The following is a 14,161-nucleotide window of genomic DNA, read 5'->3' on the forward strand; positions in this document are numbered from 1 at the left end:
TCCGAGCGGCCACGGGATGTCTGTTTGCCTGGAGGTGCCCTACGGGACCTGAAGGTGATCTGGCTCCTGCTCTGGTGAGGAGGACAGAGATAGATGAAGGAGAACTGCTGATGCTCAGGGGTGGATCCATACTCACCGTCCAAATTGTTTAAGGACATGATCGTGTCCAAATCCATGCCCAGGATCTCACCAATCTGATTCACCAGAGAAGAGTCATTGGCTGGGTACACCGCCACGTGGTCCCCAGACTCATACCTGGCACGAGAGCAGGAGGAGAGCAGGTGAAACACCAGCACCTCTTCTCATCCACCCCAAACCTGAGCTGCTCAGCAAGAAGACAAAGCAGGTTAGTGCAAGGGGCAGTAGGACAACACTGAGGTCTGAGCTGCTACACAGTGCCTACACCATCAGGGATCCTGCAGAGCTGGCAGTAAGAGCAGAAAGGACCCTTGTGGAATAATGGTTTTAAGAACCAGGTTTTTTTACAAGGGACCTCCAAGATAACAGCAGTTTTGCCAGAGACTTCAACAAGGCCAGACTTCCAGCAAGGACAGGCCAACTCCCTGACAGGCAAGAAGCAAAGATGCTTGAAACCTCTGCAGTATTTTGTTATGTGAAGCCACCTGGATTCGTGGCTTTCTCACAAGCACACAGAGGAATTTCAGCCAGCAAGAGGGTTGTTAAGAATAGGGCTTTATTCCCCCCATGCTTGTACACCTAAGCCTGGCAAGCCCAGGCATCTCCCCTCTCTCACAGCTCATCTGCCCACTAGGTTTTCTAATGACTCCTAGAGAATTCTTGCAGCTGGGACTGCTCAAGTAGGATGGGTATGTGCAACCAGCTCTGGAGGAACCCAGAGCAGCCAGCTGGCGTGGGCAGGCACAGCGCAAGAGCTGGGAGAAAGACCTGACGTGGGGTACATGGCATGTGGTAGAGAAGCCCAGAGGGGCAGTGTTAAGTAATTATGAGAACAAGGCTCCCTCTTCTGAAGCACTGGATGAGGCCAGTGCCACATCCTTGTTCTTTGCTCCTGATGCAGGCTGCTCTTGCCAAACCAGAGGAGCAGTCTCCTGTGGGAAACTACCTGATTTTGGAATTGGAGATGTCCAGCTCCAGGTGCATAAGGTGTCGCTCTCCGCCCTCGTTCAGCTTGCGGTTCTCTGTAACCTGGGCCAGGAAGGGGTTCTTGGCATCGAACGGTCTGGAAGGGAAGACAAGGATCCTCTGGGTTACTCTTCTGCAGGCTGACAGTGCTTTCTGTATCCAAGCACGTTCCCTCTGCCTCCAGAGCAGGCTCCCAGGATTTGAGCATGGGGTTGTCCTGGCTCATGTTTCAAAGCACACCCCAGCACAAACCAAATTATGATCCTGAAAACCAGTAATTTTCCTTCTAAACACAGCCCAGCAGTTGACAGCTTCAGCCCCGTTAAGAAGCAGCGACGCAAAAGTAGATTGGAGGGAATGTCACATCTCAAAGAGATATTTCAGTTTGGAGATAATTTATACAGCTAATCTCCTCAAAGTAAAGCTGCAAGCTGCCATCATGCATTAGCTACCCTGGGCGAGGAAAGTCTCCGAGTGACCTCAAGACAGATGCTGCAGAGGTACCAGCCAAACAGCACATGTGAACACAGCCACCTTCCCACACACTGATTCATTAACCCTGGAATCCCTCTGAGTCCCAGTGAAGATCTGAGCCCATTTCTCTTGGGCAGGTTATCTGACACATGGCTGCATTGCAGAAGTGACACTGCCCACACAGCAGGTTGTTAGAAATGTCAAGGGCTCCACCAGCACTTACGGCTTCTGGTTCTCGTAGCTCTTGAGACGACCCATCTCACCAGTGTAGACTTTGTTCATGTTCACATCTGTGTGCACCACCAGTTCATACTGGCGGATGCTGGAGAGAAAAGAGAAAAAAAGTCAAACTGGAAATTACAAGGTACAGTTGGAACGAACCATCACCTGCTTTGCTGGATTTTCTGCAGTTCAAAAACAAATGCAACTTCCATCCCTTCGCCCCTCTCGAGACGTTAGGAATCAGGCAGACCATGCAGAAAGCCCAAACCAAGGGGAAACATCAGCTTCACTGGGAACATTACAACCCAGCAAAGCCATCCACAAAGGCACAAACCCCATCACATCTCCATTCAGAACACAAATCCGCAGCTGGGTTCAAACTTGCACCAGGACAGGGCTCAGTCCAAACAGCCCCAACTCACTGATCTACTTCACATGTGCCCTCTCAGGTTTGGAAGGGGAGAAGCAGCACACGAGGAACAGGACAGCAGCTCAGGGCAGACGGCACAGCCACCAGTCAGAGGTGACCAATCCCTGTGGCACCCAGGAGAACCTGTTCCCATACCCACCTGGACTCTTCTCCTGTAGCCTCCACCCCAAAGTGCTCACACACCGCTGGCCAGAACTGCTCTCTCCAGGTGATGAAGTCTTCTTCCAAGCTAATCAGGGCAAAAGAGAGATTCAATAACCCCGCCCAAGGGGGAGCAAAGGTGTATTCCCAGAGGAGCCATCCCAGATCCCTACGGACGTCCTCCTTCACCATGGGAAAAGGCATTTGCCCTTGGACCCAGGCAGTTTTGGTACGTCTACATGCCCACAGATCACCAGAACAGCATCTTCAGATCACTAAGTGGGTGGGAGGGAACTGTGCTCTAACAGCCACCCCTCCCTTCACCAGGTCTGCCAAGCAAGGCTCTGTTATTCAGACTCTGTCTTTAACAAACTCAGCTCCCCCTCACCCACTCCTGGCATTAGGTCACCTTCCTAAAGGCGGATTCCACCACGACAATGCTTATTTTTATGGGCTCAAAGCCTCCTACATACAGCACATCCCTCTCAGATCTTGCAGCCCTTGGAGTTAAAGCCACAGACTGATGTAATTTCCCGGGTTAAGCTGCTACCCACAGGGTGTTTAGGTGAGCATAGAGAGGTCCAAAAAAAAAAAAAAAAAAAAAATCATTGCCCAAGTTGGAAAATTGCTGCCTTCCACCATAAAACAAACAGTTCACAAGGAGATGGAGTTTATCCCCTCCACGGGGATGGGTGATTTTATCCATCCAGCTGGATTAGCAATGGAGCTGCAGCAAGGCAAAGCCAGAGGAGGCTGCAAAGCCTCCTCGAGTATATAACTATGGTCATTTAAAGCTGATGTGGGATTTTCCAAACACAGGATCCCCTAGGATACTCTAAGTGTACAGGGATCTGATTGTGGGAGAGCGAGCAGACAGACACACACTCAGAAACATGTCAGCTCCCACAACTAGCCCTATGGAAGAGTTTATTTCTGTCTTAGACAGCTTAGCAGTTAGCCAACTCCCTGCCAAGGTCCCTACCCCAAAGCTTTAGCCAGCTCTGACCAGCCCTCCAAGCCAAGCTACTCACTTGCCATCGTCATCTCCCAGCCCAAGTTCAAAGATGCGCTGGGCTCCAAGTTCCTCCAGTCTCTTGTCCACATATTTTCCCATGGCATTGAAGTGCTCATAAGTCTTGTTCCCCAGCCCAAAGACCTAGAAGGGAATGCTGACGAGTGTGGAGGAGCAGGGGCAGGACTTTTCCCACCCAGTTGGCATCCTCTGGCCAGTATCAGCCAGCAAAGGATGTTGAAGAAAGGCGACAAGACCTCTCCCAGCTCCCCATCAGCTGTTTGTAGACCTCGAGTAAGGGTCTACTGGGGAGTGTCTGGTCAGTCGGTACCACACCTCCCCCGAGCCAGGCCCCGGGCATGTCAGGAGGATGCACACACAGGACCTGCCTGCACCCTCTCCTCAAGGGACCAGTAAAAGCCTGGAGACCAACCGCTGTCCCTGGTCTCCCAAAAACCACTCAGCAAACGTTTGCCTTCTGCTTACACAGAGCAGCTTAACATCTCCCGCAGTGGACTGTCTCCTCATTTGCACTCATTATGCTGCCTAAGGAATTTGGCTGGGGTTTAGGTGAGGTGGCTGCATCTCAGCCAATTATTCAGCTCAGCACAGGAAGAGAGCCACACGCTCCTCCAAGTGATTTAATTTGTGGGAGAAGATCTGGCCCAGGGCTGCTCAATTAGCTCCTGAACAGCAGCCTGTAACTCATTTACAGACCTTGTATTCAATGCCTGCTGGGCTGTTTGTGGCAAGACATTACCAGCAAACCCTTGTGATTTAGGGAGTGGAGAGAGCACTCTGACATCTGCATTTAAAGCCCCCAGATATGTTTGCAAGTGTCTGTGAATCTGGGGGAGGAAGACAATAGAGACCGCATCCGACACAGGCGTCCGAGGCATAGACATCATGTTGTGCCTTCACCCAAGCCACGTGCAGGCACAGCGGAGGGCTTTTGACTTTCCTGCCCAAATCCAACTCCAAACTGAAATTGAGCCACTTACTGCAAATCGGAGACCCGACAAGTCAGCGTCAGCCTCCTGCAGCCAGTCGTAGAAGTCTTGGGCATTGTCCGTGGGATCGCCCTCGCCGTAAGTGGCCATGCAGAACACAGCTAAGGACTTGTCGATCTCAGAGAGGCGACTCAGGTCCGACTACAACCAAAGGAAAGAATAAACCCTCAAGGATCCCCCAGCATGGTTACTGGGCAAGCCTGTTCCTACAATACAACTACCTCCGGTGTACAGAACAGCACCACGTAACGTCAGACAGCTGATCACCCCACCAGAAAAGCGATGGGATTTTCCAGACAAGGCTTTAAGGGACCAGGATTGTCGTTCACTCTGGAGAACACTACAGTGTCAATGCCTCTGTCCAAGACTGCAGCAGTATGGGACCAATGCTAACTGCAGAAGGAATACAGAGCAAATTTCATGTTGCCAACGGGTGACCTGCAACTCCCCAACTGTCACGGCTACCTTCCTCCTTCAGTCATGTTGCAGTGTTCACTCCAAATCTGTGGAATGGCAAAGACCAAGCCCATCTCTGTATCTCTCAGGCTGATCTTTCCTCCGCTAAATGACACTACTGAAAGGGCAACTGTTCCTCGGTCAGGCTTTGTTTGTTTTTTTTTTTAGGGGACACTAAAAGCATGTTACCTATCCTGAGGCTGTTCATGGCTAAATTACCAAGTCATACTCCTCTGGATCTGCTGCCATGCCCCGGAGGCCGTAGCGATGAGCATCTTTGGAGAGACGATTGGCAAACTCCTCTGCTGTACCCGTCTGGGAACCATAGAAAACCACTATGTTTCGCCCCTGGAGAGACAAAGAAATCCCTGTTAAATGGTGATTACTCATTTGGCAAATGCAAGGATGAAGCACATCTTGTCAGAGACAAAGGAAATGCCTGGGATCAGGAGCCCTGGACCGCAATCTAAAGGCAAATAGGAGTCTGCACTCGTACGGGACTCCACGCCAGGTCTGTGGCAGAAAACTCAAAGCTAAACTGCCAATAAGAACACGACTCTTATCAATCTCAGAGGGGTGACTCAGGTCAGACTAAAACTCAAAGCAACGAATAAACCCTCAAGATTTATTTTCAGCTTCAAGGCTGCAGCGTGACTCCTGGAAACAGGGAACTCCCTGGATGAGGAAGGAGACTTGCCTAAGCTTTGGGAAAGTGCCTAAACACTGGAGCTCCTGCTCTGCCACAAGCCAGCTACTTTGAAGTAAAACGGAAAATATATCCAGCCCTTGCTTCTTCCTCTGCTTCCTCTCGTGTCCAGTCCACGAAGTCAAAAGCTGCCAGTTCCCATTCCAGAGTGAGCCAGTTTTAGGAACCAACCATGCAGATAAACTGCCAGACAATGACTTTAAAGTCTCTGCCATTTCCCCTCCTGACTTTGATCTTGTATTACACTTTTTTTGCATCAAATTTTCACTTCAATTTTTTCTCTACGAATGACTCTGAGGCACAGACTGAAAGAGCTATTCCTGCCTGCCCGCACAGCCTTCCTCTGGATACCCTTTGCAGCAGTCTGGATCCAAACCAGTCCCCACTGCTGACACAGCTAGACAGTCTCCAGAGGAAACTGGGAAGGACACGAGCTTCCCCACGTTCCCAGCACCCCACGTGGCCCGAGCAAGAAGCTTACCGTTTTCTTCATCTTCTCAATGAAGCTGCTGTCTCTCACCGGAGCTGCTCTGAAAGACAGGAGGAAACTCCTTTCAGATGAGCATGTGCGTTCTTTAAGGTCAGGAATAAGGCAAGTGGGGAAAAAGTGGCCCCCAGATTGCAGGAACGCTGCCCAAAGGGGTGGGGGTCCCCATCAATCACTCTTATTTACCCTGTCCCAGGGATGCCCATCGCTCAGCTGCACGGCTTCTCTGCACACCACCATGGAGCAGGGACTCGGCGCAGAGGGGAAATGCTGACCCCCTGCCTTGCCTCCATCAGTAAATCCTCCCACAGGCAAAGCCCAGGCACTCAGCCCTGGGGCCCAGGAAGCCTTCACTCTATCAACTGCTCTGAGAAGTTTCACACCTGAGCAGGTCACAAGGATCTCACACAGCTAAGGTGCAAGAGCAGATCTCAAGACAAATCTCAGGGGCCAAGCCGTGTTGGGAGAGAATGGAATGGAGAGCTCTGTACTTCTCCACCACAGCAGATAGGCAGGGGATGTCCTGAGCCATGACCCCCCAAGGCAGATTCCACAAGCTTGAAGTCAGACAGGGCTAAAAAACAGCTGTTCTGACCTTGAAACAGCATGCCAGACACGAGTCCCAGAGCTGAGGAGCCCTGCAGAGCAGACAGAGGCAGCTGATCAGACCCACAGAGCCTCCAGCAAGGCGACTGCTGCCTGCCAAGGTCCCGCAGGGCTCGTTCCCACGCCGGGGTTTCCATCCCCAGCATGGAGAGGGTTTGCACGGAGGTGGCTTTCTCTAGCTCTGAAGAGGGACAAACCACAGCAGCAGCAGAAGCACCAAGGCAGAGATTCACACTGCTGTGGCTACCCTATTAGGTTGGGAGCTAGAAGAGCTTTGCTATCCTAAGCACACCCATGGATTTTCAGTGTCACAGGGTGAAAGCAACCCAGCCCTGGGGAATCTCACAAGCAGAGGTGGGTCTAGGTAGAGTCAGATTAGGCACTGTGGTCTTTTCAAGGCAGGAGGACAAGTGCCAGGAGCTCACTTGCTGTCCGTCCTGCTGAAGCTTCAGTAGTGGGGAGGAGGAACGTGGGACCCGTTCCTGTTCCTCTTTCACAATGGAAGAATGCAAGGCTGGGTCTCCTGTGGGAAGAGAGAAGCCTGCAGGCAAAAAACAAATGGCTTTGGCTCCGGCCCACATGAGAATGTGCAGAGCTCGCTAACAGTTTCCTAAACTCTGGAGTCCAGAGGGAGGGATCTCTGCGGATGTGCTGAGACATTTGCAGAGCACACACACAGACACAGAGAAGGGTGAGGGACATTCAGTAAAGCATGCCTTCAAGCACCCCCTTCTACCCAAAGGTATCGAGGAGCACTGTAACTAGGCCTGACAGCTTCGAGCACCAACACAGGCTCATACAGCATGCACGGAAGACAAGCAAACCCTACCAAAAAAGCTACCCAAGGCAGTTGTGCTCCCAGGAGGGAACTGCTTTTGCAGCCCCCAACTCTCAGCAGTTAAGTCTCTCCTCGTCATTTGTCCCCTGTTGGGAACAGGGGTGTCGGAAGCATCTTAACAGACCAGCCCCAACCCTGCCCACAGTACCGCCAGGACGGGGGCTTGGGAGAGCTGTCCCCCAGCCAGCTCACGAGACTCAGCTTCCACCTCACTTTTGGCTCCCTGGTGAACCTCTTTGGATTACTGCCCTCTGCAAATGAGATCCAATTAAAATAGCTGTTGGGTCAACTGCTAAACAAAACACTTTTAAAGGAGGAAAAAAAAAAAAAAGTTTTAGATCCTTTTAGCAAGCTCCCTTTGGAAGAGAAAAGGGTGAAGTACATGAAGCTTGTCCGTTTTCAAAGGAGGCAACCCTGCACTGAAGTGTTGTGGTGGAGACCAGTCTGTGGCTCAGACAAGAAGAAATAATGAGTCTGGCTTTTGAATAAAGGCTACACAACTCCCTGAAATTGCTTCACCAGGGTGGCTTGAAAAAAATCCGAGTTGCAAAAATGCACAGACACCGAAGACAGAAACGACACTCATTTCCACTGCTCAGACAAGAAAACTTAGAAGAGAAAGTGTGTTTTCAGCTACAACTACTCTCACAGCTTAGATAGCTCAGGTTAACGACTACGAGAGTTAGAAGAAGTGAAGGGTGGAGGGAAGGGGATTAACTCCATTTTTGGAGCGAGTCTTTACCTTATACAGATTGCCCACCCTTGGTGATTGCCCACAGCACAAGTGACTCCCAGGGCTATCTGTCACTTTGATTTCAGGAGAAAGAAAGGCAGAAGGGGGGAGGAAGTTCCCTGACAGCTCAGCAACAATATCAAAGTCTCTGTCTCAGCTGAACACCTCTCCTTCAGAAAGCTCCCATGCCTGTCATATCCTCCTGGAAGCACACATACATCCAGAAGTGAGAACGCAGCCTGGACGTTGCAGAGAAACCAAACACCGGCGGCAGGGTCCCCTCTGGAGCAGCCTGCCTCCGAGCAGAGCCTCTCCCCTTCCTTCTCCTCCTGCCCCAGAAGGAAGAGGCACCCCACTGCACCCAGCTTTGGGGAGCAATCCCGCCTGCCCAGTGAGCAGATTAACTCACCTCGCCACGGCCGCCTCTTCTCGCGGGGCTGAGTACACGCAGCCCATGGTCGGGGCAGGGAAGAGGCAGACAAAGAGTTGCAGGGCAGCCGTGCCTGGCTGCGAGGGGAGGTGTAGGGGGACGGATCTAACTTAGCTCTGGAGCAACACACACACAGGCCTCTCCATTCTGCTCCTCCTGGGCATTAAAGCCAAGCGTCAGCCTTTTGTTAAGGAGAAGAGAGCCGGCACAAAAGGTCCCGGCCCGGGTCATAGCAGGAGTGGTCCCGTCCGCTCGGATCCTCGTGGCGGGGCTTTGGAAGTTACCGAGTGGATCCGCGCAGTGCTGAGAAACTGCAACATCTGGCAGCAGTGGCAGAAAGGAATTAGGAGTGGAGAATGAAACCTCCCAGGATCCTCCGCAGCACACATCCCTCTCCCAGCAGCGTGGAGCAGGGGGACGGGACACAAAACCCTCCCCCCGCCTTGTTACCTTGGAAACTGTTTATATCACAGCTGCATTTCTATATATTCTTCTTTAAAAAAAAAAAAAAAAGTTGACGCTGTAGCTGAATGAAATGATTCCAGACACTGCGTGAGCAAAGCGGCGGGTAACTATGGCAGTGCCATTACGGAGGCAGCTCAAAGGAGTTTGTTCTCTTCAGGATCCTATTAAATTAAATTAGAGATGGTCTCTCTCTCTCTCTCTAATATACACGCAGGCAGCAAAGAGAGCTAATCAGGCTAAGGACTTTGAGCAATTCCTGCCACAGGAAGCCCTACAAGCACCAGGGAGTGGACTTCTCTATAGCTGCGGAATAGAGATAAGCCAATCTATGCCCCAAACAATGTTAAAGACAGAGGGAGGAGGGAGGGGGGTGACACCCAGCATACCAATCACTGACTCGCCTGCGTCTCCCCAGGGTGACAGTCTGCACAACTCCAGAGCCGGCACTCAAGAAAGGAAAGCAATCTGCGATTGGGAAACACGAAGAGAAGGCACAGCCAAAGAATAAAAATAAATTAGTGCATTCCCCTGCGAGGAAGCGCGGTGGCCATGGCTGCGTGGCGATCGAGAGCCATTCTCCCTAATGACATCTGCAGAGCAGGCTATGGGAAAGGCTGCTCCGGTGGTTTCAATTAAGTCTGAAAACGGTCAAAACGCAAGCGATCTTCAGACAGCAGTATCCCAGCCTGCCCCACGCACGCGCCTATTACACAACACAGGTACAGGACGTCTCGTCCATGGGAAACCTCTGCATATGCCGGACTCTGCCCCTTCTCTGGGGACTTCAGGCAGGAAAACAGCTCCACTTGGCTGCAAGGGTGAGGGATCAGCAAGCGGCCGAGCTGTGGCCGAACCCAGGGACGCACCGTCGAGGCAAGATCACGACCATTCCCAGGCCGTGCAGAGCGAACCCAGCTCAGGTGCCATCCAGCACAGGGTATTTTGACCACGCATCTCTTCTTCCACAACTAAGGGCAGCTGCAGCAGTGGCGTTTCCTTTGCAGACCCTGCTGAGCTGACGTCGCTTGATGACGGCATGCTGCTCAGCGGTGGCTCCCAAAAACCTCAGGAGGGCACCGAGGTGCTGGACGCCGTGTTCAGGTCGGAGACTCTGCTGGCACTCTCCCACGTTGCAAGCAAACCCAATTAAAGCATCAGCCATCGTGACACATCTGAATTGCTGTTCAGCACTTCTGTCCTCCTGTCTCCCGAGGCTGAAGCTGAAGCTGGGGACCAAAGCAACACAACAGAAACCGCCATGCAGTACCATCAGATAAAGCAGCTCAGGACAGTTTGGAGAGTCAAGGCAGAGCTGCAGAGAACGTACTGAAGAAAAGCAACACCTCTTAAGGTCAAGTCTCTCCACCTCAGCTGGAGACAGTCCCCCCCGAGGGCTCTCTGCCTTCACGGGTCTGGGACAGCTTCCCTGCCTGCCCATGGGCCAGCCTGTCACATCCAGCCAGCCACAGGCAGCAGCTGACAGTGTGATCCTGTATCTTGCCAATTTGCTTGTTCATCAGAAAGGAAACTCCACCCCAGACTCAAGGAAGACAGGAGAGAAGGAAACCCGAGGCTGAACAAGCTTGTTTTCCCCACTCATTTCCCTCCTGGTTCCAAGTGTCCCATAAAATAACACTGCAAAAGCTGCAGGAAGTCGCTGTCTCTGTCCTGGAGGATCGATGTGCTGCCTGCCACAGCCTTGGCTCACGGGGCCCTGCTGCCCTCAGCCCAGCTTGCTACAGTGAGCACAGCAGGGCTGCAGCAGGCAATGGCAGGGTCAGGCTTAATGGACAGGGAAAAACTACTTCACAGCTTCCTCTCAATCTTCACCTGCCTGGCTGTCACTTTTCCAAAATGCAGTCGTATCAGACAAGGTCCAGAGCAACCTCACCTCTCCCCGCTGGTTATCGGTGATGGGAGGTGCTGCTCTTGCACAGCTCTTGCAAGCAGCAGTTGCACAGTGCTCCCTCCCTGCCAGCCATCTCCCCTGCAGATGGAGAAGGCAGCACAGACCCCACAAACGAAACGTAGGCAAAATGCCTGTGAGCCAGCTCTGGAGGCAGAACCTCCAGCCAGTCTCAGATGGAAGCCCACGTGCTGAGGTCCTGCAGCGGTACCACACGCCCGGGGGGATTCAGAACAACTTCTCTGCCAGGTCACGGCCGCCTCTGGAAGAGCTGCGTGTGATGGGTGGAAACAGTCACAAGGACAGTGAGCACAGGAGCACTCCGAGTCCCTCTGTGCCACGTCAGGATCTAATTTCAGATTGATAGTGCCACTTCTCCAGCCAGTTTAGCTCTCATCACAGCGTGGCCGTTTTCGTTACAATCTCCAGAGGCAACTGCACGCACTGATACACACAGCCCTCTCTTGCAGGCACGAGAGGGAAAGTGTCTGACCGATCCAGCAAAACACATTCCCAATGGTAAGGCCAAGCAGGCATGGATAGGTGGGCTGCTACCAGCCTCGTCTGTACCTGTCTGCACAAGGTAAAGCAGCCAGGGACGTTTCTTCTTTTTAAAACTCTCCCAACCAGAAAACATACTCCTCCTCCTGTGAGATCAGTGTGCGCAGCCTGCCTGAGAGTTTGCTCTGAGCTGTGAGCTACTCCTCGCCATTACCCAGGGACTTCACAACAGATCTGGCATCCCAAGCTTGCCTTCAAGCAGAGGGCTTTGCTGCCACAGGAAAGGGTCATGATCTGACCAAAACAGAAACGATGAGGCCAAAACTGCTCCTGTTCAATTATGACCTGAATTACAACACAAACACTGGATGACGAGCCCTGAAAACCAAGAGCAGCATAACCCGCTAAGGTTATAAAAGTCTGAGATAACAGATGCACAACCGCTTGCTGTGTTTGATTTAGCTTTTACACACAGGGTAACAGGAGCACCAATCCCCTGCTAAATGCCTCGGCTTATCATCAAACATCCTCATCTGAGCAGCCTACGTACAGGTCCTGCCTCAGCTTCTTTCCACGTTGGGCTGTAACACTTTGAAATGAAGGACTGACAAGTACCTCTTACGAGAGCAGCACCTGCTAAGTGCCACGGGGAGAAGCTCACTTCATACAGGACACTTTGCTGGTACAACTGTATGCATGAAACCTTGAACCTACTGCAGGCAGACAGACATCACTTGCCCCCTCCTCGTGGCACGGCCTCACAACCAACCACCCAGGACTGGGGACCCTACAGTGAATTTACAGCCGGCATTATAAACCCAGAGGATTGACCTTTGTTGCGTGGTTACCTCCTGCAAAGGCCTAATACTGGAAAGCACAGAGCTGGGCTAAGGCCGGGGTCACTTTTCTCTCTGGGGCAAACTGCACCCACACAGGGAACAGATCACAAGAGACTGAAGGGAAAGATACTGCACAACACCAGCTTCCACAGTCTCTGTTTCAGTGGGATTCAAACCTCTATTTAGTGCTCTTACCAGTGCTCCAGAAGGAAACAGCAGGAATGAGCTAAAAAGCCCAGCAGAAAACTCATGTTAACTTTGGTATGTGACTGAGACAAGGAATTAAATGCACCCAGACCTCCACCAACACGGCTCGCTCCTGGCCCTAAGCCCTTTGCAGAAGATGGGGTAGAACAAGGACCTCTCCCTCTTCAAAAATCAGTCTCCTGCTGCTGTGGCAACCTGGCAAAGCCAAGCAAGTTTCACAAGAGCTGCCAAGGACCTCATGCCCAGAAACTATCTCCCAGCTCCCCAAGATTATTTCTTCTCTTCATAGCTAAGTGTAGGTAAGATTTCTGATAAGAAACCTGCTTAAGAGCAAGTCCACCTTTCTCCAGATTTATCTAAATATTACTTTTATCAGAAAACACAGAGAATAGTCAAAGCAATTCTTAAGAGTTTTGAAGTACAGCCAGAGGCTTTTCTGCCTTGCCTTTTCCTGCCTTGCTTGGGAAAGGCAAATTACTGATTTGAGCCACACAGCGGGGTAAGGCAGAACTGCAGCCTGGCTCTTCCATGGGGATTTCTGCATTGCCAGGTGAACACACAGCTCAGAAGAAATGTGAAGGGAGAGAAATGCACTGTGGGGCCAAGTGTCCTCACCTGGGGACTTCCTCTAATCCAGCTGAGCCTCCTGCACGGCCTCCAAGGACCCGCCATAAACAAGGCAAAGCTACACTCACCCCACTACCTGAGAGCTGTTACTTACACTGATTGTATTTTGGGGAGGTCTGGGACTTCCTCCTTTTTCTTGCGGAAGAACCACCAGTAAGTAAAAAGTCCGATGATGAGCGAGACAAGAAACAGGTCCATCATGCTGAAGGGAGAGTCCTGCTGTGAAGTGTTGTCAGGAGGGGAGATGTTTGATTCCATGCCGGCATCCTCCATGATGGTCAGAGGCACTGAAAGCAAGGAAAAACAAATGAACACCAGCAGCCACACAGTGCCACGGAAGCCCAGAAGAGCATTAAAGGCCACTCGAAGTATGCTTTTGCACTATACATTTAGTCCTAGGAGCACAAGGCAGCCCAACAACTCTTTGGAGAAAGGCTTTGCACCATAATACTGCAAGATCCTTTTGCGTCCCAAGGTATCTCACTGTCCCACCAAGCTTTTCCCTTCCTGTTGCATCCATGCTGATCCATCAGAAGCGATTTCTGCTCTCCCTATGCCAGCACCATCGGAGCAGCCGCACATTCCAGCCAGGGAGCCCACCCTGGCTCCTACGAACGCCCCAGCAATGCCCCTGGCTCATGGCCAGCCTTCATTAAAGCCCTTACCACGGACCCCATGGGGTGTTAGTGGGAGAAGACCCCCCCCTGCCAGTCACGCCACAGATCTGAAGCTTTCTCCCTCCTTTCCACACGGTGACACGATGCCCCAGACCTACCGCTGTGCTTATAAACCGCAGAGCAGGACTGTGGTGTGGTACTTCTGTGGGCACCCCCACATCAGGTCATTACAACATACACGATGAATACTTCTGATTTACTACCCACCCCCTTTTGAGCCGATGGCTTCCCAGTCCTCTCCCCTATCTTCCCCAGTTTAACTTCCATCTCCTTGAATTGCTCCTTTCCAC

The 14,161-nt window shown here is 51.8% G+C and overlaps 1 protein-coding gene across 5 annotated transcripts in view; it reads right to left on the minus strand.

Moving 5' to 3' along the window:
• The window catches only part of LOC104364545 (NADPH--cytochrome P450 reductase), a 31,160-nt gene that overhangs the window by 4,472 nt on the left and 12,527 nt on the right, over nucleotides 1-14,161 (minus strand). For 4 of the 5 annotated variants that reach the window (XM_042791646.1, XM_042791647.1, XM_032995588.2 and 1 more), the window contains 9 exons: nucleotides 13,289-13,481; nucleotides 6,037-6,085; nucleotides 5,069-5,197; nucleotides 4,385-4,534; nucleotides 3,403-3,527; nucleotides 2,370-2,459; nucleotides 1,802-1,900; nucleotides 1,085-1,201; nucleotides 137-255 (listed from right to left, as the gene is read on the minus strand). In XM_042791646.1, coding sequence (XP_042647580.1) covers nucleotides 137-255; nucleotides 1,085-1,201; nucleotides 1,802-1,900; nucleotides 2,370-2,459; nucleotides 3,403-3,527; nucleotides 4,385-4,534; nucleotides 5,069-5,197; nucleotides 6,037-6,085; nucleotides 13,289-13,467 — 1,057 coding nt within the window. In that variant the 5' untranslated portion in view covers nucleotides 13,468-13,481. Of the gene's footprint in view, nucleotides 1-136; nucleotides 256-1,084; nucleotides 1,202-1,801; nucleotides 1,901-2,369; nucleotides 2,460-3,402; nucleotides 3,528-4,384; nucleotides 4,535-5,068; nucleotides 5,198-6,036; nucleotides 6,086-8,628; nucleotides 8,730-13,288; nucleotides 13,482-14,161 lie in introns of those variants that run through there. The other variant, XM_032995589.2, reaches the window with a different exon arrangement.

The sequence above is a fragment of the Tyto alba genome, unplaced genomic scaffold, assembly GCF_018691265.1.
Source record: "Tyto alba isolate M040663 unplaced genomic scaffold, T.alba_DEE_v4.0 Super-Scaffold_19, whole genome shotgun sequence".
Lineage (NCBI taxonomy): Eukaryota > Metazoa > Chordata > Aves > Strigiformes > Tytonidae > Tyto > Tyto alba.